Genomic DNA, 27,496 nt, shown 5'->3' with positions numbered 1-27,496 from the left:
AGAATATGCATATAATTAGTAGCTTTGGATAGAAAACACTCCAAAGTTTCTAAAACTGTTTGAATGGTGTCTGTGAGTATAACAGAACTCAAATGGCAGGCCAAAACCTGAGAAGATTCTGTACAGGAAGTACCCTGTCTGACCATTTCTTGGCCTTCTTTGTCATCTCTATCCAAAACAAAGGATCTCTGCTGTAACGTGACACTTTCTAAGGCTCCCATAGGCTCTCAGAAGGCGCCAGAACATTGAATGATGACTCTGCAGTTACTGGCTGAAAAACAGTAGCGCATTTGGTAAGTGGTCGATCTGAGAACAATGAGACGGGTGCGCGCGTGCACGTGAAGAGTCCATTTTAGATTTTGAGTCTTTGAACGGAAAGGATGTCTCCCGGTCGGAATATTATCGCTTTTTTACGAGAAAAATCGCATAAAAATTGATTTTAAACAGCGTTTGACATGCTTCGAAGTACGGTAATGGAATATTTTCAATTTTTTTGTCACGATACGCGTTCCGCGCGTTACCCTTCGGATAGTGTCTTGAACGCACGATCAAAACGCCGCTAATTGGATATAACTATGGATTATTTGGAACCAAACCAACGTTTTGTTGTTGAAGTAGAAGTCCTGGGAGTGCATTCTGACGAAGAACAGCAAAGGTAATCCAATTTTTCTTATAGTAAATCTGAGTTTGGTGAGTACCAAACTTGGTGGGTGTCAAATTAGCTAGCCCGTGATGGCGAGCTATCTACTCAGAATATTGCAAAATGTGCTTTCACCGAAAAGCTATTTTCAAATCGGACACCGCGATTGCATAAAGGAGTTCTGTATCTATAATTCTTAAAATAATTGTTATGTTTTTTGTGAACGTTTATCGTGAGTAATTTAGTAAATTCACCGGAAGTGTTCGGTGGGAATGCTAGTTCTGAACGTCACATGCTAATGTAAAAAGCTGGTTTTTGATATAAATATGTACTTGATTGAACAAAACATGCATGTATTGTATAACATAATGTCCTAGGAGTGTCATCTGATGAAGATCATCAAAGGTTAGTGCTGCATTTAGCTGTGGTTTTGGTTTTTGTGACATTATATGCTAGCTTGAAAAATGGGTGTCTGATTATTTCTGGCTGGGTACTCTGCTGACATAATCTAATGTTTTGCTTTCGTTGTAAAGCCTTTTTGAAATCGGACAGTGTGGTTAGATAAAGGAGAGTCTTGTCTTTAAAATGGTGTAAAATAGTCATATGTTTGAAAAATGGAAGTTTTCGGATTTTCGAGGAGTTTGTATTTCGCGCCACGCCCTATCATTGGATATTGGAGTGGTGTTCCGCTAGCGGAACATCTAGATGTAAGAGGTTTTAACCGAACGTTTCCTAAAAGTTAAAATATGGTTACATTTAATAACATTTTTGGAACGTTTTCCAACTGGTTTGACATTCAGAGAACGTTAACAAACAACGTTCTTCTGTGGGGATTTCAGTATTTCATAACATTTCTTACAGGCTTCCTCATGGTTCTATTTAAAGTCATGTACTCAGAACATTAAGAAAACGTTCCATAAAAAACACAAGAAAACATTAAAACATTAATAACGCTCAAAGAACGTTCTAAGAATGTTATTTAAAAACATTTAATTCTCAGCGTCAACAACTCTCTCTCTATCCTCTATCTTGTTAAGTGTGTTCAGCTGTGTTGGCTGCACCCACTAATTGGCCACACCTGATCTTAACGAGTGCTTGTTTCATTTGAAATGTGGTCAGTTTGAATAGACTTAAATGAACAGCTTTGTATGAGTAAAAAAACAAACATGGCATGCTAGCTCCATCTTGGTGGTGCAGTGGACTAATTCATGGATAAAGAACAAAAGATCATATATTCAAATCTCACCAACGCCGTGCCACAATAAAAATACGTGTTTGCATTAATGTCTAAGCAAATGAATTTCCATGTGTCCTGTGTTTGAAGTTCCAAACAGTTAATCCAAACTAAGCTAGTAGTGTTATTAAAAGTCTTATTGAAACATTGTTAAAGTTAAGTTATTCAAAAACCTCCAAATAACCTAGAATTTCTGTTCTAAGAACGTTAATAAAACCTCCAAGGAAAACTCAAAATTCTCACTACCGTTCTCAGAACATTCTGTTTTACCGGTCAGGAAACTGATAGCTTTGTTCTCAGAACCAACGGGAAACCAAAAACGTACATTCCCACAACTTCCAAGAAACCAAATGTGCTAGCTGGGTGGTCCTTCCACCCCCTCCCTTCTTTCTTGTATCTGTCTGTGAACTGTGTGTGACTTCACAAGACAGCCTGGCCCTGCCCCTGCCCTGAGAAACAACATTCCACATGACCTATATACACACACACACACACACACACACACACACACACACACACACACACACACACACACACACACACACACACACACACCCCAGCTAGCGCATAACGTTCTGAGAATCGTGTTTCTTAGAGCTTGGTAAGAACGTGGTTGCCCTATGCTTATATTGTATACAATCTTCCCACAACTTTCTGGGAATGATGCAGGATAGTTGCAATATAGAAACAACAATCTCCTGTGGGAATTTCAGTACTTCAGCATAACGTTTCCTACAAGTTTCCTCAAAGCACAGACACACAACACAGCAGAACACCTCCTGAGGGCTAGCTTGTCTTGTCTGGGCCGAAGAGGAGTCAGTCACGTTCCTACACTACACCTTGATGTAACATGCCCAACCAGAGAGAGAGAGTTGTGCCACAAAGCGATCCCTGGTAGATGATGAGCCTGAAAGGAAGGTGTGGAGAGGGAAACTAAAGCAGAGTACATATCTAAGGGGCTTAGAGCAGAGAGCGACAAAGGCGAGCTGTGTTCATTTGAGAGCGCTGTTATTCAGAGACAGGGCTGAAGGCATTGGAGTTAAAGAAACATTTTTTCATTACTTTTCCCCTGCTATTGTTGGCTTGTGTTTTTAGTGTTTGGACAACGGTCAACATTTTCACGTTTAGCAAAGTAATGAAAGGCTGTCTAGTTGGGTAAAATATAACATTAGGGATTTATCTTAAAAAAGGGGTGGTTTATGCAATTCAACAACATTTGGAACATGGAAGACTTAATAAACATTTGTGTGGGGGGGATTGTAATTTCAGTTTGTGTACGTATGTGGTTGTATTCTAGACAACACAAAGATGGTCTTGTGGTTAGTTGTAGGGCATCTTGTAGCCTACTTAGCCGTCATCTTTTTCACTTCCTTGCCTGTGTTTTATTTAGGAACGGAGTCAGGTGGGTTAAGAAGTTTCCGTTAATGTTGGCATAGAAGGAGAGAGAAACTGATTCACAGAGTCAGACCGTGCTTCTCCCAGCATTACCATATATGGGGTGCTGTTTCGGAGGAGAGGAAGTAGGAAGTAATCTCTCAGGACAAATGAGGACAGAAATACATGTAAAAAAGTTTGCAACAGATGCAGTTAGTATGTTCTAGAGCACTTCAAAAGTCTTCAGCCACGACCAACTGATGCTAAGTGCACTAGCTAGCCACTCGGGGCTGTAGCCAGGGTCTGGGTTTTAGTGTGGTCTGGAGAACAGCAAAAATAAGCTAAAATGACCCCAGCCATTATCACATTGGCTGCTGTAGCTTCATTAATCTCAGTCGATATGCAAACACATAGCGGTCATAGCCTATTAGCTATACAGTTAGCCGCTACACATTAACTCACATTAACTCAGCACTGGCATTAAAAGCTACAGTTTAATACGTACAGAGGGATCTGTTAGCAGAACAAGTATTTTATAAATAAAAAGGTAAATAAATACATTTGCTTTTACATGACTTTTTGTTGTTGCAGTTTTACAACTCATTTCCTGCAATTCTACACATTTTGCCATGACTTTTTGCCAAGTTACAGTAATATGATATCTAAGTGAGAGTGACTAAGAAAATCAATGGGGGCTCCCTGTAGGTCAGGGCCCCTGGGCCTGGTTGGTAATTCGGCCATGATTACTACAAGTTAAGATTCCTAAATTAGTCTAGTTAGTCTAGCCAGCTATCTAAAAAAAAATGTTTTACTGACATGGGCTAATTGAGTGACTGTCAGTGAGTGACATAACAAGAGGAAAACTCCTGATGCACTACCAAATTTCGAAATTTCACCTTGTGTATTCTACTATTATAACTCGCAACAGTAAGTTGAGACCCCGACTGAGTTCCCAAATTGTATTTGATTTCATTCAAATAAATGACCGAGGTCCGGACCTCGGCGTCCTCATAGGTACTGTAGCTACGGCCCTGTAGCTACGGCCCTGTAGCCACTAGCTAGCCTGGTTCACTTAACAACAATCTGACAAGAACAACAACAAGTCACACCACTGGCAGCCATGACGACCGAGGCCCATAACAATACATCCCCTGTCAGCTGCAGTCAGCCAATCACAACGTCAGCCCATTCACTATGTGGCAGCAAGGGCAACTCAGACTGATGTCACAGTGACATACCGCACTGAATGGGAATGCTTTTTAGTGTGGTTTTAACAGAGAAGTTTTAACACTATATTGTCAGATGAAATATATTACCTTTTTCTACATCCAATCCAGCTAGAAATATTCAAACTCCAATCAAGGCTTAAAAGTCTCCACAAAAACATTGCAGTCTCTTCACACGAGTGAACAAAACTCGTGAATTTCAAGCAGCTTTTTCCAGGACCCCCACAGGCGTAATGACTCAACTATGGTAATAGCCTCTGTGGCCTTTCGCCAGTCTCCATCTCCATTCTACTTTGTTGTTGTCATGCACCTCGCTTTCTCCCATCGGGCACCAGGCCAGGCTGGCTCAGCTGCCCCCCCCCCCCCATCCACTCCCGCCATACCTCCTCCGTCCTCCTCTCCCACACACAGGGGATGGAAACCAGTGACCCCACAGTGGACACGCAGTGGCTCGAATCTGGGTCCGAGAACAGGAGAGAATGTCAAGCAGAAATCCCAACTGCCTTCCATGGCATTTCAGAAATGTTTTTCTCCTTAGTTTTTCTTCTGAGTGCTTTTTTGTTCTTTGTGAAGTGTCGTGGTGAATGGCCGTCATTGTGGAGCGAAAGAAAGTAAGAAGGGGAGGGAGAAATGGAGAAAGAGAGGGAGAGAAAATAGAGAACGAGAGAGTGAGGGAGAGAGAAAAAGATCAAGTGATGGATGGAGAGAGAGAGAGAGAGAGAGATTAGAGAATGAGAACAGTTTATCTGAAAAGCTCTCGAGCTGAAAAGCCTCCATGAGCCCAGTGCTGTGCCATGGCTGGTGCCAGTGGGAGACACTCCGCGCTGCCCGCCCCGGGCCACACACACAGGCACCACCATTGTTGTTTCCATAACAGTGGAGCGCCACCCTCACTGTCATTGCCCGACATCCATCCATCCTCTACCCCTTCACAGAGGGCACCATCATACCCATCAATAACAACAACAACAACAGGTTAACAAACATAGCTATACTACGTATACTGTACTACGCTCAGTTCAGGAACGGATTTGGACACTTAGGGCCTAATCCCAATTTGTGATTCATGAGCATAATTTATGCACGTACATTTTCGTGTAAATCTTCCATTGACATCAACTCAAGATTACAAGTAAGTAAGGATCTCAAGTAGGTGTTGGTCCAGAATGACACAAACAGCATGGCTTGCTTCTCAAATAGCACCCTATGGGCCCTAGTCAAAAGTATTGCACTAGCTAGGGAATAGGGTGTCATTTTGGACACAACCCCATAGCTGTAGTGTCCCCACAGTGAAGGCTCTATCAACTCAACTCAGTTCACATGAATAGAAGAAAAAAATGGCCACCTAATGCCCCGTAAACAAGAATAACACAAAACAACTCCAGCTCTAACTGCAGGTCGCCATGCTCATGTACGGCAGAATGGTGTTGTTTGTGCCCTATAAAATCTGTACAAAGGCCATGGGCCACCTGTGATCGCAATGAGACAGAGGGGCTGTTGTTGGGATGTTGTTGGTAAGCTAGGGCATGTGGGCATACAGAGAGAGAGAGAGAGATGGGGGTGAGAGAGAGAGAGAGATGCAGTAGAATAGTTAGGGCTGGTTCCCTTGCATATTACACTCATACTAACAAAGCTAACGAGAAGAGGGGGGGAGATGTAAAACTGAAACAAACATAAAAACACACTAGATGAAAATGAATGGTGGTATAGGAAACTGGTAGTATAGACAACTGCTATAGGAAACAGTTAAATTACATTTTGTCCTTTGATACGCTTCCTAGCAGGCATGCACTAGTGGCTGGAATTCCAATGACTTTCTCTCATGCTCACGTTCCTGTACAAAAGCCAGGCACTAAATAACACAGAACAGAGTGTGACAAGAGAACATATTGTATATGTACGGTATGGAGAATGAGAGAGACCCCCTGAGAGATAGAGAGTCCATCTATCAGAAGACCGTACTATACAGCCAGAGGCCAGTGGCTGAGGGACAGACAGACAGACAGTAAAGCAGATGGAACAAATGTCAAACAACCTCGGTCCTTGTGTGTGGCCGTGACATCAAAGACCACAGGGATGGGACTGATGTAAACAGTTCATCACACACAAACACACAGACACACACACAAACACACACACACACACACACACACACACACACACACACACACACACACACACACGGCTTATACTAATTGCTGGAACGGAGAATTGGAATGGCATCAAACATATGGAAACCACGTGTTTGATGTATTTGATACCATCCCAGTCATTACTACGAGCACGTCCTCCCCAATTAAGGTGCCACCAACCTCCTGTGACAGACAAGTACACAGACACACACAGACAGACAGAAACACACAGATACAGAGCAAAGTCGCTTATTTTAAAGTATTGTTACATTACTCCTGCCGCATTCTTCACCTCCGCATGATACGGCCAGAAGGCTTTCTCTGGTCATCAACAGGAGGGAGGGCAGACTATACTCTTATCACTAGATCAGTTAGGCAGCTATGCAGTAGAAACACAGGCTCCCCCTGTTCCTGCCTATTGCATATCACCATCAATAAACCACAACGTGTTCTCTGTCTGTCTGTCTGTCTGTCTGTCTGTCTGTGAGAGAGAGACACAGAGATAGATAGAAGTGGGTATATGTGAGAGAGAGAGAGAGAGAGAGAGAGAGAGAGAGAGAGAGAGAGAGATAGAAGTGGGTATATGTAAGAGAGAGAGAGAGTCTTCGAAAGCCAAGTTAACAAACAGATCACTGACCATTTCGAATCCCACCGTACCTTCTCCGCTGTGCAATCCGGTTTCCGAGCTGGTTATGGGTGCACCTCAGCCACGCTCAAGGTACTAAACGATATCATAACCGCCTTCGATAAAAAACAGTACTGTGCAACCGTCTTCATCGACCTGGCCAAGGCTTTCGACTCTGTCAATCACCACATTCTTATCGGCAGACTCAACAGCCTTGGTTTCTCAAATGACTGCCTCGCCTGGTTCACCAACTACTTCTCAGATAGAGTTCAGTGTGTCAAATCGGAGGGCCTGTTCTCCGGACCTCTGGCAGTCTCTATGGGGGTACCACAGGATTCAATTCTCGGGCCGACTCTTTTCTCTATATATATCAACGATGTCGCTCTTGCTGCGGGTGATTCCCTGATCCACCTCTACGCAGACGACACCATTCTGTATACTTCTGGCCCTTCTTTGGACACTGTGTTAGCAAACCTCCGTGGCCTCCAACTGCTCTTAAACGCTAGTAAAACTAAGTGCATGCTTTTCAACCGATCGCTGCCCGCACCCTCCCGCCCGACTAGCATCACTACTCTGGACGGTTCTGACTTAGAATATGTGGACAACTACAAATACCTAGGTGTCTGGCTAGACTGTAAACTCTCCTTCCAGACTCATATTAAACATCTCCAATCCAAAATTAAATCTGGAAACGGCTTTCTATTTTGCAACAAAGCATCCTTCACTCATGCTGCCAAACAAACCCTCGTAAAACTGACTATCCTACCGATCCTTGACTTCGGCGATGTCATTTACAAAATAGCCTCCAACACTCTACTCAGCAAACTGGATGCAGTCTATCACAGTGCCATCCGTTTTGTCACCAAAGCCCCAAATACCACCCACCACTGCAACCTGTATGCTCTTGTTGGCTGGCCCTCACTACATATTCGTCGCCACACCCACTGGCTCCAGGTCATCTATAAGTCTTTGCTAGGTAAAGCTCTGCCTTATCTCAGCTCACTGGTCACCATAACAACACCCACTCGTAGCACGCGCTCCAGCAGGTATATCTCACTGGTCATTCCCAATGCCAACACCTCTTTGGCTGCCTTTCCTTCCAGTTCTCTGCTGCCAATGACTAGAACGAATTGCAAAAACCGCTGAAGTTGGAGACTTATATCTCCTTCACTAACTTTAAGCATCAGTTATCTGAGCAGCTTACCGATCGCTGCAGCTGTACACAGCCCATCTGTTAATAGCCCATCCAACTACCTACCTCATCCCCATATTGTTTTTATTTACTTTTTTGCTCTTTTGCACACCAGTATTTCTACTTGCACATCATCATCTGCACATCTATCACTCCAGTGTTAATTTGATAAATTGTAATTACTTCGCTACTATGGCCTATTTATTGCCTTTCCTCCTCACGCCATTTGCACACACTGTATATAGACTTTTTCTATTGTGTTATTGACTGTACGTTTGTTTACTCCATGTGTAACTCTGTGTTGTTGTTTGTGTCGCTCTGCTTTGCTTTATCTTGGCCAGGTCGCAGTTGTAAATGAGAACTTGTTCTCAACTGGCCTACCTGGTTAAATAAAGGTAAAATTTTTAAATTAAAAAAGAGAGAGAGAGATAGAAGTGGGTATATGTGAGAAAGAGAGAGCGAGAGAGCGAGAGAGAGAGAGATAGAAGTGGGTATATGTGTGTGTGAGAGAGAGAGAGAGAGAGAGAGAGAGAGAGAGAGAGAGAGAGAGAGAGAGAGAGAGAGAGAGAGAGAGAGAGAGAGAGAGAGAGAGAGAGAGAGAGAGATAGATAGATAGATAGATAGATAGATAGATAGATAGATGTATGTGTGTGAGAGAGAGAGAGAGAGAGAGAGAGAGAGAGAGAGAGATAGAAGTGGGTATATGAGAGAGAGACACGGAGATAAAGAAGAAAGAGAGCAACAGATGTGAACCATAGGAGGGAATTTCCACAACTGTGTAGTATGCTGCTGCTGTGTGTTTGTGTCACCAGAAGAAGTGTGTGGGTAATTCCTCAGAAGGGGGACAGCTGCGTCTGTTGACATTTAATGGTGGATCAGAGAGGGGTCGGGAGGAGGGGAGCTGAATAGCACTAGGGCTCACCTTTAAAGAGGGGAGGCAACGATTTGAGGGAGTAACCCGGAACCTCCAACCCTGGGATGTGTTCATTAGGTGTGTGTGTGTGATGAGGGTCTATCCATGGCCCAATGTTTTGATTGTGCGCCTATTAAAAAGGGGTATTCTGCTATTGGTACATACATTTGAAGACGTTTAAATTAATGATAAATACCCATTGATTCTTGAAGAATAGTACTTAGGTCAAATGAGCTTAGGTCAAATGTCATACTCCATCATAACCCAAAGTATGAACTGGTTTGAAAACAATGTAATTGTAATCAAACACTGTATAGCCTCAAAACGTGGTTGAAAATATAATTTTGACATTGTGTATGGTCAGTCCTTAGATCCATAGCTCTGTTTATGAATTTAAGAGTGGTTACATTTCTCCAGCCCCATCCTTCAGCTGTTTACAAAAACAGTGGTAGGGTGATCGCTTTGTTGGAGTTTGATCAGTTTTGAAATTTTAACTACAGATTGCACCTTTAAGGCTTGACGTTCAGTGTTTTTCCTGCCAACAGGATAGAAAGTGGACCAGCAGTAGTGCATGAAGCTAGCTCTCCTAATTCTCCTCCTGCTAGGTCTCTGGTGGGACACACACACACACACACACACACACACACACACACACACACACACACACACACACACACACACACACACACACACACACACACACACACACACACACACACACACCTGGAAGCCTTTAGGAACAGATCAGGAAAATTTCCCCATCTGAGGTTCCTCAGTGCTACAGAGCGCTTGGCCAAAAATGCAGCCTGCCTCTGGCTCAGTCTCTGGGCACAACTGGCTCTGTTCTGAAGACATCCATCCTCTCCACTGCTGGCTCTCTCTCTGTTTGTCCAGAGACTACATTCCACTAAGTGTGTGTGCGTGTGTGTGTGTGTGTGTGTGTGTGTGTGTGTGTGTGTGTGTGTGTGTGTGTGTGTGTGTGTGTGTGTGTGTGTGTGTGTGTGTGTGTGTGTGTGTGTGTGTGTGTGTGTGTGTGTGTGTGTGTGTGTGTGTCCGTCCGTCCGTCCGTCCGTCTTCTGGTCTGTGTGTGTGTGTGTGTATTCAACGTTTGTACATCAGTACTTCGGTCCATATACAGGTTTACAAAACACACAGGAAGAACAGTATCTTTGACGGTCGTTCCTAAGAGCACATAGCCACACCTATCTGGAAATCTCTTATTTAGCCTTGCTTCAGTGAGACATCATCCCCAGCTAACTCTGCTCATAACACTGGCTATGGGCACAACAGGCTTTCACTGAAAGGTAAAAGGTTACCTACTGGGTCAGGAGCACTTTAGAGTATTCTTATTGATGTAGTAGCTTTAAGGTTAAAACTCTAATGCTGTGTTGCATTAATAATACAACATATTTCATTTTGCCATGTTTAGGAGATCAGCTTCTTAACTTTAGGAAAGAACTGCCAAAATGTAGCCTTCTGAACAAACAGAGACTTTCCAAATGGCTGAGACCTAAAGTCTGTGTAGTTATGATGTACCTTACAGTGTGAAAAGTGCCTACTGGTGAACAGAGAAGCCTGTCCATCACTCTGTGGCTTATACAAAATAATTGGCATGCAAGAAGGGGAGCACAGCCCTCCTTAAATTGTTTATGATGACTATACATAAGGTAATTTCTCAACTTCATTAGTGACATAATACTAGGCATCTGACTCAGAGTACAGTTGAAGTCGGAAGTTTACATACACTTAGGTTTTCAACCACTCCACAAATTTCTTGTTAACAATCTATAGTTTTGGCAAGTCGGTTAGTACATCCACTTTGTGCACGACACAAGTAATTTTTCCAACAATTGTTTACAGACAGATTATTTCACTTATAATTCACTGTATCACAATTCCAGTGGGTCAGAAGTTTACATACACTAAGTTGACTGTGCCTTTAAACAGCTTGGAAAAGTAAAGAAAATTATGTCATGGCTTTAGAAACTTCTGATAGGCTAATTGACATCTTTTGAGTCAATTGAAGGTGTACCTGTGGATGTATTTCAAGGCCTACCTTCAAACTCAGTGCCTCTTTGTTTGACATCATGGGAAAATCAAAAGAAATCAGCAAAGACCTCAGAAAAGAATTGTAGACCTCCACAAGTCTGGTTCAGCCTTGGGAGCAATTTTCAAATGCCTGAAGGTACCACGTTCATCTGTACAAACAATAGTACGCAAGTATAAACACCATGGGACCATGCAGCCGTCATACCGCTCAGGAAGGAGACGCCACACGTTCTGTCTCCTAGAGATTAACGTACTTTGGTGTGAAAAGTGCAAATCAATCCCAGAACAACAGCAAAGGACCTTGTAAATATGCTGGAGTAAACAGGTACAAAAGTATAACCTGAAAGGCCGCTCAGCAAGGAAGAAGCCACTGCTCCAAAACCGCCATAGAAAAGCCAGACTACGGTTTGCAACTGCACATGGGGACAAAGATCATACTTTTTGGAGAAATGTCCTCTGGTCTGTTAAAACAAAAATAAAACTGTTTGGCCATAATGACCATCGTTATGTTCTGAGGAAAAAGGGGGATGCTCGCAAGCCGAAGAACACCATCCCAACCGTGAAGCACGGGGTGGCAGCATCATGTTGTGGGGGTGCTTTGCTGCATGAGGGACTGGTGCACTTCACAAACTAGATGGCATCATGAGGAAGGAAAATTCTGTGGATATATTGAAGCAACATCTCAAGACATCAGTCAGGAAGTTAAAGCTTGGTCACAAAAGGGTCTTCCAAATGGACAATGACCCCAAGAATACTTCCAAAGTTGTAGTAAAATGGCTTAGGACAACAAAGTCAAGGTATTGGAGTGGCCATCACAAAGCCCTGACCTCAATCCTATAGAAAATTTGTGGGCAGAACTGAAAAAAGCGTGTGCGAGCAAGGAAGCCTACAAACCTGACTCAGTTACACCATCTCTGTCAGGAGGAATGGGCCAAAATTCACCCAACTTATTATGGAAAGCTTGTGGAAGGGCTAACCGAAACATTTGACCCAATTAAACAATTTAAAGTGAAACAATTTAAAGTCAATGCTACCAAATACTAATTGAGTGTATGTAAACTTCTTACCCACTGGGAATGTGATGAAAGAAATAAAAGCTGAAATAAATCATTCTCTCTACTATTATTCTGACATTTCACATTCTTAAAATAAAGTGGTGATCCTAACTGACCTGAGACATGGATTTTTTACTAAGATTAAATGTCAGGAATTGTGAAAAACGGAGTTTAAATGTATTTGGCTAAGGTGTATGTAAACGTCCAACTTCAACTGTATATGCAGTGTATTATAAGCATTATATAGTGATATAGACAAGCATTTTTAGAATAGTTCTTTGCAACAGTTGAATAGGTAAATGAAGTTGTAAAGTCCAACAATTGTTTATTTTTTAAAACCGTTAATAGGGAAAGATATTTGGTGGTTTGCTTCTATGTTGTGCTTTTAGTAGGAAGGCTACTTCAGAAAGAGACAGTAACTTACCTAATTATGTAGGCTAGACTGTTCACTTTTCTGCACATCATAACAAATCGAGATTGAGATCGATTGACTGCTGTTCTACCTCTTATCATATGTGAGTAGCAGTTGTGTAAAGCACTTAAGTAAAAATACTTGAAAGTACTACTTAAGTATTTTTGGGGGGTATCTGTACTTTACTATTCATATTTTTGACAACTTTTACTTTACTACATTCCTAAAGAAAAGTATGTACTTCTTACTCAATACGTTTTCCCTGACACCCAAAAGTACTCGTTACATTTTGAATGTTTAGTGGACAGGAAAATTGCCTAATTCACACACTTATCAAGAGAACATCCCTGCTGCCTCTGATGTGGCAGACTCACTAAACACGTTCTGTGTTGGAGCATGCACCTGGCTATCCGTAAGAAAATAAGAGGAAATTATTTATACTTTTGATACTTAAGTATATTTAAAACCCAATACTTTTATACTTTTACTCAAGTAGTATTTTACTGGGTGACTTTCACATGAGTCATTTTCTATAAAAGGTATCTTTACTTTTACTCAAGTATGACAATTGGGTACTTCTTCCACCACTGACTGTGTGTGTGTGTATAGAGAGAGAGAGAGAGAGAGAGAGAGAGAGAATTATTGACCTAATACTCAGTTTGTTTTCCTAAAATAGAGTATATCCTTTCATTCAGCCTGACAGTAACAGTCTATATATACAGTACAAGTCAAAAGTTTGGACACACCTCCTCATTCAATGGTTTTTCTTTATTTTTTACTATTTTCTATTATAGTGAGGTCATCAAAACTAGGAAATAACATATGGAATCATGTAGTAACCCAAAAAAGTGTTAATTAAATCAAAATATATTGTAGATGTTATATTCTTCAAAGTAGCCACCCTTTGCCTTGATGATAGCTTTGCACACTCTTGGTATTCTCTCAGCCAGCTTCATGAGGGAGTCACCTGGAATGATTTCAGTTAACAGGTGTGCCTTGTTAAAAGTCAATTTGTAGAATTTCTTTCCTTCCTAATGCATTTGAGCCAATCAGTCGTGTTGTGACAAGGCAGGGTTGGTATACAGATGATTGGCCAATTTGGTAAAAGACCAAGTCCATATTATGGCAAGAACAGCTCAAATAAGCAAAGCGAAAACAACAGTCCATCATTACTTTAAGACATGAGGGTCAGTAAATCCAGAACATTTCAAGAACTTTGAAAGTTTCTTCAAGTGCAGTCGCAAAACCATCAAGCGCTATGATGAAACTGGCTCTCATGAGGATTGTCACAGGAAAGGAAGATCCAGAGTTACCTCTGCTGCAGAGGATAAGTTCATTAGAGTTAACTGCACCTCAAATAAATGCTTCACAGAGTCCAAGTAACAGACACATCTCAACATCAACTGTTCAGAGGACACTGCGTGAATCAGGCCTTCATGGTCGAATTGCTGCAAAGAATCGCATGTGTGGTTCCCTGCGTGGTTCCCTGTGGCTCAGTTGGTAGAGCATGATGTTTTCAATGCCAGGGTTGTGGGTTCGATTCCCACGGGGGGCCAGTACGGAGGGGGAAAAAATGTATGAAATGAAATGTATGCATTCACTACTGTAAGTCGCTCTGGATAAGAGCGTCTACTAAAATGTAAACCACTACCAAACGACACCAATAAGAAGAAGAGGCTTGCTTGGACTAAGAAACACGAGCAATGGACATTAGACCAGTGGAAATGTGTCCTTTGGTCTGATGAATCCAAACATAAGATTTTTGGTTACAACTGCTGCGTCTTTGTGAGACACAGAGTAGGTGAACGATTGATCTCCGCATGTGTGGTTCCCACTGTGAAGCATAGAGAAGGAGGTGTGATGGTGCTTTGCTGGTGACACTGTCAATGATTTAGAATTCAAAGCCCACTTAAACAGCATGGCTACCACAGCATTCTGCAGTGATACGCCATCGCGTCTGGTTTGCGCTTAGTGGACAATAATTTGTTTTTAAACAGGACAATGACCCAACACATCTCCAGGCTGTGTAAGGGCTATTTGACCAAGAGTGATGGAGTGCTGCAACAGATGACCTGGCCTCCACAATCAAACAACCTCAAACCAATTGAGAAGGTTTGGGCTGAGTTGGACCGCAGAGTGAAGGAAAAGCAGCCAACAAGTGCTTAGCATATGTGGGAACTCCTTCAAGACTGTTGGAAAAGCATTCCAGGTGAAGCTGGTTGAGAGAATGCCAAGAGTGAAATAGAAAATGACTCAAGTAAAAGTCACCCAGTAAAATACTACTTGAGTAAAAGTTTAAAAGTATTTGCTTTAAAATATACATAAGTATTAAAAGTAAATGTAATTGCTAAAATATACTTAAGTATTGAAATATATGATAAGTGCGTGAATTGGACCATTTATCTGTCCTGATAAGCATAAAAAATGTAAGAGTACTTTTGGGTGTCAAGGAAAATGTATGGAGTAAAAAGTATATTTTCTTGAGGAATGCAGAAAAGTAAAAGTAGTCAAAAATATAAATAGTAAAGTACAGATTCCCCCCAAAACTACTCAAGTAGTACTTTCAAGTATTTTTACTTAAGTACTTTGCACAACTGCAGAAAGAGGGGGTGTTAAACGTATAGGTGTGCCTGTGTTTCTGATAAGTGACGGATAGTCCTATACAACTCCGGGCTCTCCTTCCCTCGAACCAGGGCCTCCTGTTGTAAACTAACCACTACAAGGACAGGGTTTCAGACCGCAACGCAATGGCCAGCGTCTTGATTTGAAATGTGAAATAAAGAATGTAAAGGCTTTGATAAACTCACCCTCTAACAGCCGGGCGATCAGCGAGTCGACGTCCAACTCCCCCTCCGCCATTTCTATAGTGGGTGCTGCTGACAGACAGGGCTCTCTCCACTGTTCACTGCTGCCACAGACCCTGGCAGGCACCGCCTGAACACGGGCGCCGACTCACAGCCGCGGAATGCATGCTCCCGGGTCTCTCCGCCCGAATTTTTATTTGTACTGGGAGGGAATCAAATGTATGCTATAAGCCTATATAATACAACAGGTTCATGATAATAACACCGTTCCAATATGAACATGTAGGCTATTGTATGTTTTATAGATCAATAACAATGCAGTCATAGTCTAATAATAGTACTGAATGAAATCCAATATGCCCAAAACCCAAGCGTAATATTCAGTAGGCTATAGGTAGGTTATAGGAAATTGCAATAAGCGATTTCTTCATTCATGGTTTGCTTATGTCAGTGCTTGATTAGGGTTGGAAGAGGTCGGTCCATTAGACTAGCATATGTTAACTGAAATTCACAAATTACATGACGCTATAAAGAGCTCTGATTATTCACTATTAAGGGTTCATACACATTTTGACAGATGGAATGTCATGACTTTTCCATGACTTCTCCATGACTTTTAACATTTCCATGTCCAATAATTGATGGTGTCTCCATGTAGCCTATAAATGAAAAACGAACGTTATGCCCTTGATCAAGGCACTTAACCAAACTATAATAAATGCACTGTTATGTTATTCTTGATTAAAGCAGAAAACATAAACAAATGAGTAAATAATTCAGTAACAATTAAATACATCTCACAGGGTAGCCTAGATTTGTAAATCACTTCAAAATCAATGGTGAATTTCTTTGATTTAAATACTGGCAATATGGTAGACTGGCCTGTTTTTATTCCTCCTGGAGTGAAACATTTAATCCCTCTTGGAGTTGAGTTGACTTTCTGAGTAAACTAGTGGAGACTGGAGAGAGGGTGATGGGGCAGCTCCCGCTTCTAAACTTGGCTTTTGGCGCTCTCTCTTGGCCTTTTGGCGCATGATCCAAGAGCGCACGAGGATAAATGCGCACACTGGTGACTTTCCCCTTTTAACTCGCTCGAAGACAGTACCAATTTATGTTCTATAAAGAACTTATACAGGTACATGTACTTTAGCACACTGCATATAGGTACAATAAGGACTTTACCTTTTGTGTTGTATAGTATAGTGATAGCACATGACAGTAGATCTACTGGCCCAGTTGCATATACAAAACCACTGTATTCTGCCTTGCTGACCTCGTCTCTGACGTCTCTACTCAGCTTCAACATATTAACAGGCCTTTAATGTAGGCTAAAATAATAAAATAGAATGGAATAAATGGGTTTATGAGTAGAATAGAATGTAAAATACAACTAATATGGCTGTAAATTCACTAGCGGTTCTGGGGGGGGGGGGGGGGCAGTGCCCCTGTGACAACAATTTAGGACCCCCTTGTGGCCCCCCTAAATGTGGAGAATGAAATAATTTTTACATAACTCATTTTTGCTATCGTTCTTTTTTTTACATCAGTTATTAGACAGTGGCAACGATGATGATTATGAACATGGTGTTTTGCCTGCTAATGCCTGCAATGCAGTGAAGAAAACGATATGACAACCACAACGTCTAATGTAACTGGCCCCTCTAACAGTACAACTGGCCCCAGCTTGGCCCCCCCAGTTGAAATGGTCTAGAAACGCTACTGTGTAAATTGCACTAAAACACGACCTATTCACTCCGCTAACATCCAGAAGGAGGAGACGGTACAGGTCCATCAAAGCTGGGACCTGGAGTCTGATAAACAGCTTCAATCTCCAGGCAATCAGACTGTTAAACAGTCATCACCAGCCGACCTCTGCCCTGTCCTGAACTTTAGACACTGTCGCTAGCCGATTACAACTTGGTACTCTACCCTGCACCTTTGAGACTGCATTCGGAAAGTATTCAGACACCTTCCCTTTTTCCACCTTTTGTTACGTTACAGCCTTATTCTAAAATTGATTAAATGAAAAAAATGAACTCATCAATAAACACACAATACCCAATAATGAAAAACAGAAATACCTTATTTACATAAGTATTCAGACCCTTTGCTATGAGACTCAAAATTGAGCTCAGGTGCATCCTGTTTCCATTGATGATCCTTGAGATGTTTCTACAACTTAATTGGAGTCCACCTGTGATAAATTCAATTGATTGGACATGATTTGGAAAGACCCACACCTGTTTATATAAGGTCCCACAGTTGACAGTGCCAGTCAGAGCAAAAACCAAGCCATGAGGTTGAAGGAATTGTCTGTAGAGTCCCGAGACAGGATGGTGTCGAGGCACAGATCTGCGGTAGGGTACCAAAACATTTCTGCATCATTGAAGGTCCCCAAGGACAGTGGCCTCCATCATTCTTAAATGGAAGAAGTTTGGAACCAACAAGACTCTTCCTAGAGCTGGCCGCCCGCCCAAACAGAGCAATCGGGGGAGAAGGGCCTTGGTCAGGGAGGTGACCAAGAACCCGATGGTCACTCTGACAGAGCTCCAGAGTTCCTCTGTGGAGATGGGAGAACCTTTCAGAAGGACAACTAACTCTGCAGCACTCCACCAATCAGGCCTTTATGGTACAGTGGCCAGACGGAAGCCACTCCTCAGTAAAAGGCACATGACAGCCCACTTAAAGTTTGCCAAAAGGCACCTAAAGAACTCTCAGATCATGATAAACAAGATTCTCTAGTCTGATGAAACCAAGATTGAACTCTTTGGCCTGAATGCCAAGCATCACGTCTGGAGGAAACCTAGCACCATCCCTACGGTGAAGCACGGTGGTGGCCGTATCATGCTGTGGGGATGTTTTTCAGCGGCAGGGACTGGGAGACTAGTCAGGATCGAGGGAAAGATAAATGGAGCAAAGTACAGAGATCCTTGATGAAAACCTGCTCTAAAGCGGTCAGGACCTCAGACTGGGGCGAAGGTTCACCTTCCAACAGGAGAACGACCCTAAGCACACAGCCAAGACAACGCAGGAGTGGCTTCGGGACAAGTCTCTGAATGTCCTTGAGTGGCCCAGCCAGAGCCCGGACTTGAACCCAATCGAACATCTCTGGGGGAAAAAAAGATTTAATAAATGTTTGAATAAGGCTGTAACGTAACAATATGTGGAAAAATGAAAGGGGTCTGAATAGTTTCCGAATGCACTGTACATAAAGACTAATTGAACACTGGTCACTTGAATAATGTTTCCATATGCATATACTGAATTTTAGTCATGGCTCATCCTATGTAACTACTGCTGTACACACCTTTTCTATTCACACATGCTACTGTCCATGTTGTCTATACACACCATTCACATACATACAGTGGCTTGCGATAGTATTCACCCCCCCTCACATTTTTTCTATTTTGTTGCCTTACAACCTGGAATTAAAATGGATTTTTTGGGGGTTTGTATCATTTGATTTACACAACATGCCTACCACTTTGAAGATGCAAAATATTTTTTATTGGGAAACAAACAAGAAATAAGACAAAAAAACAGAAAACTTGAGCGTGCATAAATATTCATCCCCCCAAAGCCAATACTTTATAGAGTCACCTTTTGCAGTAATTACAGCTGCAAGTGTCTTGGGGTATGTCTCTATAAGCTTGGCACATCTAGCCACTGAGATGTTCCCTCATTCTTCAAGGCAAAACTGCTTCATCTCCTTCAAGTTGGATGGGTTCACAGATTCTCAATTGGATTGAGGTCTGGGTTTTGACTAGGCCATTCCAAAACATTTAAATGTTTCCCCTTAAACCACTCGAGTGTTGCTTTAGCAGTATGCTTAGGGTCATTGTCCTGCTGGAAGGTAAACCTCTGTCCCAGCCTCAAATCTCTGGAAGACTGAAACAGGTTTCCCTCAAGAATTTCCCTGATTTTAGCGCCATCCATCATTTCTTCAATTCTGACCAGTTTCCCAGTCCCTGCCGATGAAGAACATTTATTTTTACATTTTTTATTTCACATTTATTTAACAAGTTCTCATTTACAACTGCGACCTGGCCAAGATAAAGCAAAGCAGTGCCACAAAAAACAACAACACAGAGTTACACATGGGATAAACAAAAGTACAGTCAATAAGACTATAGAGGAATCTATATACAGTGTGTGCAAATGGAGTGAGGAGGTAAGGCAATAAATAGGCCATAATAGCGAAGTAATTACAATTTAACAAATGAACACTGGAGTGATAGATGTGCAGATGATGATGTGCAAGTAGAAATACTGGTGTGCAAAAGAGCAAAAAAGTAAATAAAAACAATATGGGGATGAGGTAGGTAGTTGGATGGGCTATTAACAGATGAGCTATGTACAGCTGCAGCGATCGGTAAGCTGCTCAGATAGCTGATGCTTAAAGTTAGTGAGAGAGATATGTCTCCAACTTCAGCGATTTTTGCAATTCGTTCCACATGCCTTTTGGCGAACACCAAACGTGTTTGCTTATTTTTTCTTTAAGCAATGGCTTTTTTTTGGACACTCTTCCGTAAAGCCCAGCTCTGTGGAGTAAACGGCTTAGTGGTCCTATGGACAGATACTCCAATCTCCGCTGTGGAGCTTTGTAGCTCCTTCAGGGTTATCTTTGGTCTCTTTGTTGCCTCTCTGATTAATGCCCTCCTTGCCTGGTCCGTGAGTTTTTGTGGGTGGCCCTCTCTTGGCAGGTTTGCTGTGGTGCCATATTCTTTCAATTTTTTAATAATGGATTTAATGGTCCTCCATGGGATGCTCAAAGTTTCTGATATTTTATTATAACCCAACCCTGATCTGTACTTCTCCAGAACTTTGTCCCTGACCTGTTTGGAGAGCTCCTTGGTCTTCATGGTGACATTTGGTGGTGCCCCTTGCTTAGTGGTGTTACAGACTCTGGGCCTTTCAGAACAGGTGTATATATACTGAGATCATGTGACAGATCATGTGACACTTATATTGCACACAGGTGGACTTTATTTAACTAATTATGTGACTTCTGAAGGTAATTGGTTGCACCAGATCTTATTTAGGGGCTTCATAGCGAAGGTGGTGAATACATATGCACACACCACTTTTCAGTTTTTTTCTTTTTAGATTTTTTTTAAAACAAGTACTTTTTTAAATTTCACTTCACCAATTTGGACTATTTTGTTTATGTCCATTACATGAAATAAAAATAAAAATCCATTTAAATACAGGTTGTAATGCAACAAAATAGGAAAAATGCCAAGGGGGAAGAATACTTTTACAAGGCACTGTATATATTTATATTCTAGACACTGGTCCGGAAGCTAAATTCCTGCAATTCTATCCAGTTCATGGGGTTTTATATTTGTCAGGATCCCGCTTCCTGAGTCTGTTCCTGCCTGAGATGACTGTTTTTGTTTGAGTGTTGTCTAGGGTTCATGAACGCACCGTCTGGTTGCCGGGCAACGAGGTTAGGCGGGAGATCTATTTATTACCCGCACCTTTATCTCATCAACCTTCTGCACACCTGGTCCTGATCTTCACCTCTTCTTAAACCCTGAGCTGACATCCATTCCCTGCCGGATCGTTAGCAACGAACAGTATGTTGTGTCAGCGTATCAGCCTCATGTTTCCTGAGATAGTTTTGTTGTTTTGTGCTTGTTACTGGTTACTCACTCCCGTTTACTCTGTCTACAGTCATTCTCCCGGAACATTCAACTCCCTTGCCTGGCCGTCGGTGGATACAGTGACTTCATTGGATCAACCCATTTACTCTCATCAACTCGCCTCCGCTGCCGCTCCGTCTCCTGGATCACTCAAATTACACATCAAGACTACCAATAAATACTCACCTTCATTTTACTCACTTTGTCCTGGTCTGCTTCTGGGTTCTGTCTTAGAGAATCGTGACAATATTTTGTATTTAAATACTGTATTCCTGACACAGCTCATTCTATCTATTATTTCTACTACTGTACATTGCATTTTAGTTATACTGTATATACGTACTGCGTATTTATTAATATAGGGCCCACTGGATTCTTGACATAGCTTACTCTAATATATCTACTGTTGTACATATCATTCTCAGTAGGCCTATATCTTCTGTATATACACTGCTCAAAAAAATAAAGGGAACACTTAAACAACACATCCTAGATCTGAATGAAAGAAATAATCTTATTAAATACTTTTTTCTTTACATAGATGAATGTGCTGACAACAAAATCACACAAAAATAATCAATGGAAATCCAATTTATCAACCCATGGAGGTCTGGATTTGGAGTCACACTCAAAATTAAAGTGGAAAACCACACTACAGGCTGATCCAACTTTGATATAATGTCCTTTAAACAAGTCAAAATGGGGCTCAGTAGTGTGTGTGGCCTCCACGTGCCTGTATGACCTCCCTACAACGCCTGGGCATGCTCCTGATGAGGTGGCGGATGGTCTCCTGAGGGATCTCCTCCCAGACCTGGACTAAAGCATCTGCCAACTCCTGGACAATCTGTGGTGCAACGTGGCATTGGTGGATGGAGCGAGACATGATGTCCCAGATGTGCTCAATTGGATTCAGGTCTGGGGAATGGGCGGGCCAGTCCATAGCATCAATGCCTTCCTCTTGCAGGAACTGCTGACACACTCCAGCCACATGAGGTCTAGCATTGTCTTGCATTAGGAGGAACCCAGGGCCAACCGCACCAGCATATGGTCTCACAAGGGGTCTGAGGATCTCATCTCGGTACCTAATGGCAGTCAGGCTACCTCTGGCGAGCACATGGAGGGCTGTGCAGCCCTCCAAAGAAATCCCACCCCACACCATGACTGACCCACCGCCAAACCGGTCATGCTGGAGGATGTTGCAGGCAGCAGAACGTTCTCCACGGCGTCTCCAGACTCTGTCACGTCTGTCACATGTGCTCAGTGTGAACCTGCTTTCATCTGTGAAGAGCACAGGACGCCAGTGGCGAATTTGCCAATCTTGGTGTTCTCTGGCAAATGCCAAACGTCCTGCACGGTGTTGGGCTGTAAGCACAACCCTCACCTGTGGACGTCGGGCCCTCATACCACCCTCATGGAGTCTGTTTCTGACCGTTTGAGCAGACACATGCACATTTGTGGCCTGCTGGAGGTCATTTTGCAGGGCTCTGGCAGTGCTCCTCCTGCTCCTCCTTGCACAAAGGCGGGGGTAGCGGTCCTGCTACTGGGTTGTTGCCCTCCTACGGCCACCTCCGCGTCTCCTGATGTACTGGCCTGTCTCCTGGTAGCGCCTCCATGCTCTGGACACTACGCTGACAGACACAGCAAACCTTCTTGCCACAGCTCGCATTGATGTGCCATCCTGGATGAGCTGCACTACCTGAGCCACTTGTGTGGGTTGTAGACTCCGTCTCATGCTACCACTAGAGTGAAAGCACCGCCAGCATTCAAAAGTGACCAAAACATCAGCCAGGAAGCATAGGAACTGAGAAGTGGTCTGTGGTCTCCACCTGCAGAACCACTCCTTTATTGGGGGTGTCTTGCTTATTGCCTATAATTTCCACCTGTTGTCTATTCCATTTGCACAACAGCATGTGAAATGTATTGTCAATCAGTGTTGCTTCCTAAGTGGACAGTTAGATTTCACAGAAGTGTGATTGACTTGGAGTTACATTGTGTTGTTTAAGTGTTCCCTTTATTTTTTGAGCAGTATACATTCGGTGTATATACAGTACCAGTCAAAAGTTTGGACACACCTACTCTTTCAAGGGTTTTTCTTTATTTTTACTATTTTCTACGTTGTAGAATAATAGCGAAGACATCCAAACTATGAAATAACACATGGATTCATGGAGTAATAAAAAAAAGTGTTAAACAAATCTAAATATATTTTATATTTGAGATTTTTCAAAGTAGCCACCCTTTGCCTTGATGACAGCTTTGCACTCTCTTGGCATTCTCTCAACCAGCTTCGCCTGGAATGCTTTTCCAACAGTCTTGGAGGAGTTCCCCACATATGCTGAGCCGTCGTTGGCTGCTTTTCCTTCATTCTGCGGTCCAACTCATCCCAAACCATCTCAATTGGGTTGAGGTTGTTTGATTGTGGAGGCCAGGTCATCTGTTGCAGGACTCCATCACTCTCCTTCTTGGTCAAATAGCCCTTACACAGACTGGAGGTGTGTTGGTTCATTGTCCTGTTTAAAAACAAATGATATTCCCACTAAGCACAAACCAGATGGGATGGCGTATTACTGCAGAATGCTGTGGTAGTCATGCTGGTTAAGTATTTCTTGAATTCTAAATAAATCACAGACAGTGTCACCAGCAAAGCACCCCCACACCATCACACCTCCTCCTCCATGTTTCACGGTGGGAACCATACATGTGGAGATCCTCCATTCACCTACTCTGCGTCTCACAAAGACACGTCTGTTAGAACCAAAAATCTAAAATTTGGACTCATCAGACCAAAGGAAAGATTTGTTCCAGTCTAATGTTCATTGGTCGTGTTTCTTTGCCCAAGCAAGTCTCTTCTTCTTATTGATGTCCTTTAGTATTGGTTTCTTTGCAGAAATTCGACCATGAAGGCCTGATTCGCGCAATCTCCTCTGAACAGTTGATGTTGATGTGTCTGTTACTTGAACTCTGTGAAGCATTTATTTGGGCTGTAATTTCTGAGGTGAAGTTAACTCTAATGAACTTATCATCTGCTGCAGAGGTAACTCTGTCTTTCCTGTGGCGGTCCTCATGAGAGCCAGTTTCATCATAGCGCTTGATGGTTTTTGCGACTGCACTTGAAGAAACTTTGAAAGTTCTTCATTTTTTCCGTATAGAGTGACCTTCATGTCTCAAAGTAATGATGGACTGTCATTTCTTTTTGCTTATTTGAGCTGTTCTTGCCATAATATGGACTTGGTCTTTTACCAAATAGGGCTATCTTCTGTATACTACCCCTACCTTGTCACAACACAACTGATTGGCTCAAACGCATTAAGAAGGAAAGAAACTCCACAAATTAACTTTTAATTAACAAGGCACACCTGTGTTGTGTCTTTGGCCATCATTAACTTGAAGACATGTTTATTAAATAACTCTCTGTAATTATTATTACGCGATTAAACTGATTAATCATGTAACTGTAATTAACTAGGTCGGGGCACCAAGGAAAATATTCAGATTACACAGTTATAATTTTCCCAATATAACTGTCAGATATTATAACATTATATATTATATTATAAAATCTGATCTATTATCTTCTTGTTTTAATTATGTGTTATTACCTCGCGTCCAGTCTCATTCCAAACGTCGTAAATTGTTGTTATCTGCACGAACCCAGTCTTCACTAAGTCATCCATACATCAATTGTCTTAAAATCATTTATTTACTAAACTAAGTAATTCACAGAAAGCATACAAAACAGTAGGTATCGTTACAAAGCAATGGTAGAGGAATGTGGCCTAGTGGGCTAAACCGGCATGGCGGCTTGTTAAACAAAAGAGTATTGGGGAGTCAGCTGAGAAGACCCTACAGAGTTAATAAATATTAACAATTGATAAGCTAATCCTTTGCACATGAACGCTCACTCATTCGGGAACAATTGCAATCAATATATATTTACGCTCAGTGTGTCGTCGGGATCCTTGTTGGAGAGTTTGGATCTGTTGGAGAGTTTTGTCCGCGTTCTATCTCTCTTGGTTAGGATGGATCTTTCAAAGCGACATTCGTTCATGTCGTTATAGAATGGATGTTTCATCGGTCTTCGCGTTCAATGACACCGAATTTCTAGCTGCAGACTAGTAATTAATATCAAAGACTTGTTATTATTCTGTCGGTATCGATAGTCTAAAAGTTTAACCACGTGGTATGGTTAAAGTTCAGTAGAGGAATGCATGGTCAAACCTTGGCTCTCTCTCCTCGAGGTAAGCTGGTCTGCAGAAAGAAACCCTGTGTGGGGGTTCATATACTGAACGTAGAAAAGGCTGTCACATGACGCCTTGTCCTGTCTGTGTCCCTGGGGGCATGCCGGTGACTTGGTAAAACTTTAAGTAGAAAATACAATTCTCTCGCATTAACATCTTACAAGCATCTCAACATATTCCAAATAGCTTTATCCTTATTAATACATTTTATACAACCATTTAGATGTAAGTCCCATAGCTGAGGCTATTATATAAACATTATTATGGTAATATGGCAATATTGTCTCTCATGGGTTTCATAAAATTGTACGAAGCGGACCAGTTCGTAGCTGGATTCTTCAGCGATCTTTTATACCTTCTCCAGAACATAAATGTCGTTTGGTTCCCCCGTCCGGTGAGGTGGAAGAATTCCTTTGTCTCTCTATGAAACCCTTCTGTCTCAAAACTGTGGCCTGTGAGGCAGAACATTCCCTTTGGAATTTACGACCGCCGTCTGACCGCAGCAGCCTGGGTAGGGGGAGGTAGGTAGGGGGATGGTGCATAGAAAAGGCCTGGTGCAGAGGCAGGGGGGTTTAACTGTGCTCGCTGTACCCAAAGAGGGCAACGTCATGACACCTGTTAACCATTTATATTTTTGACAACTTTTACTTCACTACATTTCTAAAGAAAATAATGTACTTTTTACTCCATACATTTTCCCTGACACCCAAAAGTACTTGTTACATTTTAAATGCTTAGCAGGACAGAAAATGGTCCAATTCACACACTTATCATTAGAAAATCCCTGGTCATCCCTAATTCCTCCGATCTGGCAGAATCACTAAACACAAACCCTTTGTTTGTAAATTATTTCTGAGTGTTGGACTGTGCCTCTGGCTGTCATACATTTTTTTTTTTAAGAAATCGTGCCATCTGGTTTGCTTAATATAAGGAATTTTTTAATATTTGTACTTTTACTTTTACTTTTGACACTTAAGTATATTTTAGCAATTCTATTTAATTTTGATATTTAAGTATATTTAAAATCAAATACTTTTAGACTTTTACTCAAGTAGTATTTTACTGAGTGACTTTCACATTTTCTATTAAGGTATCTTTACCTTTACTCAAGTATGACAATTGGGTACTTTTTCCACCACTGACTGTATATATATATTTGCATTTGGATTACTGTTACAACTCTATTTCGGTTAATTGGATTTGTTCAAGATTTGTTGTTTAATAAAAAAAACTGAATATGATTATTTGTGTAGGCTACTTGTTTGCCATTGTACTATATAGTTAGTAACATTAGCTAGTAATATAACGCTGCACCCGCTATAGCATCTGCTAAACTGTGTAAGTGACTAATATTGATTTGATTTGATCCTTTCCCATGCAATAGTCGAATAGTTTTTTTTACTTCGAATACCTGCGGTAGGGCTATGATTGCTACTAAACCAATATGTTCCTTTAAAACCTCTATGGGATCAGTGTCCTCCCCTTGGGACGGTAGAGCTAATGTGCGCTAATGTGATTAGCATGAGGTTGTAAGTAACAGGAACATATGTTCATCTGATATGGGCAGATAGCTTATATTCTTGTTAATCTAACTGCACTGTCCAATTTAGAGTAGCTATTACAGTGAAATAATACCATGCCTTTTTATTGAGGAGAGTGCACAGTTATGAACTTGAAAATGTATCAATAAACCAATTAGGCACATTTGGCCAGACTTGATACCACATTTTGAACAGAAATGCAATGGTTTACTGGATCAGGCTAAAACTTTGCACAAACACTGTTGCCATCTAGTGCCTCTAAACTGGAATAATACGTTGTGGCGTTTCTCTTGCATTTCAAAGATGATGGGGGGAAAAAGAAAAAATATAGTTTACCAGATCAAATGTATTGTATTCTCCTACATTAATTTCAAATTTCCCCAAACTTCAAAGTGTTTCCTTTCAAATGGTAT

The 27,496-nt window shown here is 41.8% G+C and overlaps 1 protein-coding gene across 1 annotated transcript in view; it reads right to left on the bottom strand.

Annotated features, from left to right (window-relative positions):
• Nucleotides 1-15,849, bottom strand: part of LOC106577544 (serine/threonine-protein phosphatase PP1-beta catalytic subunit) — a 30,592-nt gene extending 14,743 nt beyond the window's left edge. The window contains exon 1 of the mRNA XM_014155659.2: nucleotides 15,660-15,849. Within this exon, the coding sequence (XP_014011134.1) occupies nucleotides 15,660-15,711 (52 nt within the window). The 5' untranslated portion in view covers nucleotides 15,712-15,849. The remainder of the gene's footprint in view (nucleotides 1-15,659) is intronic.
• Nucleotides 15,850-27,496: the final 11,647 nt, after the last annotated feature.

The sequence above is a fragment of the Salmo salar genome, chromosome ssa18 (genome assembly GCF_905237065.1).
Source record: "Salmo salar chromosome ssa18, Ssal_v3.1, whole genome shotgun sequence".
In the NCBI taxonomy this organism is placed as follows: domain Eukaryota; kingdom Metazoa; phylum Chordata; class Actinopteri; order Salmoniformes; family Salmonidae; genus Salmo; species Salmo salar.
This window is presented reverse-complemented; position numbering and strand designations above follow the sequence as displayed.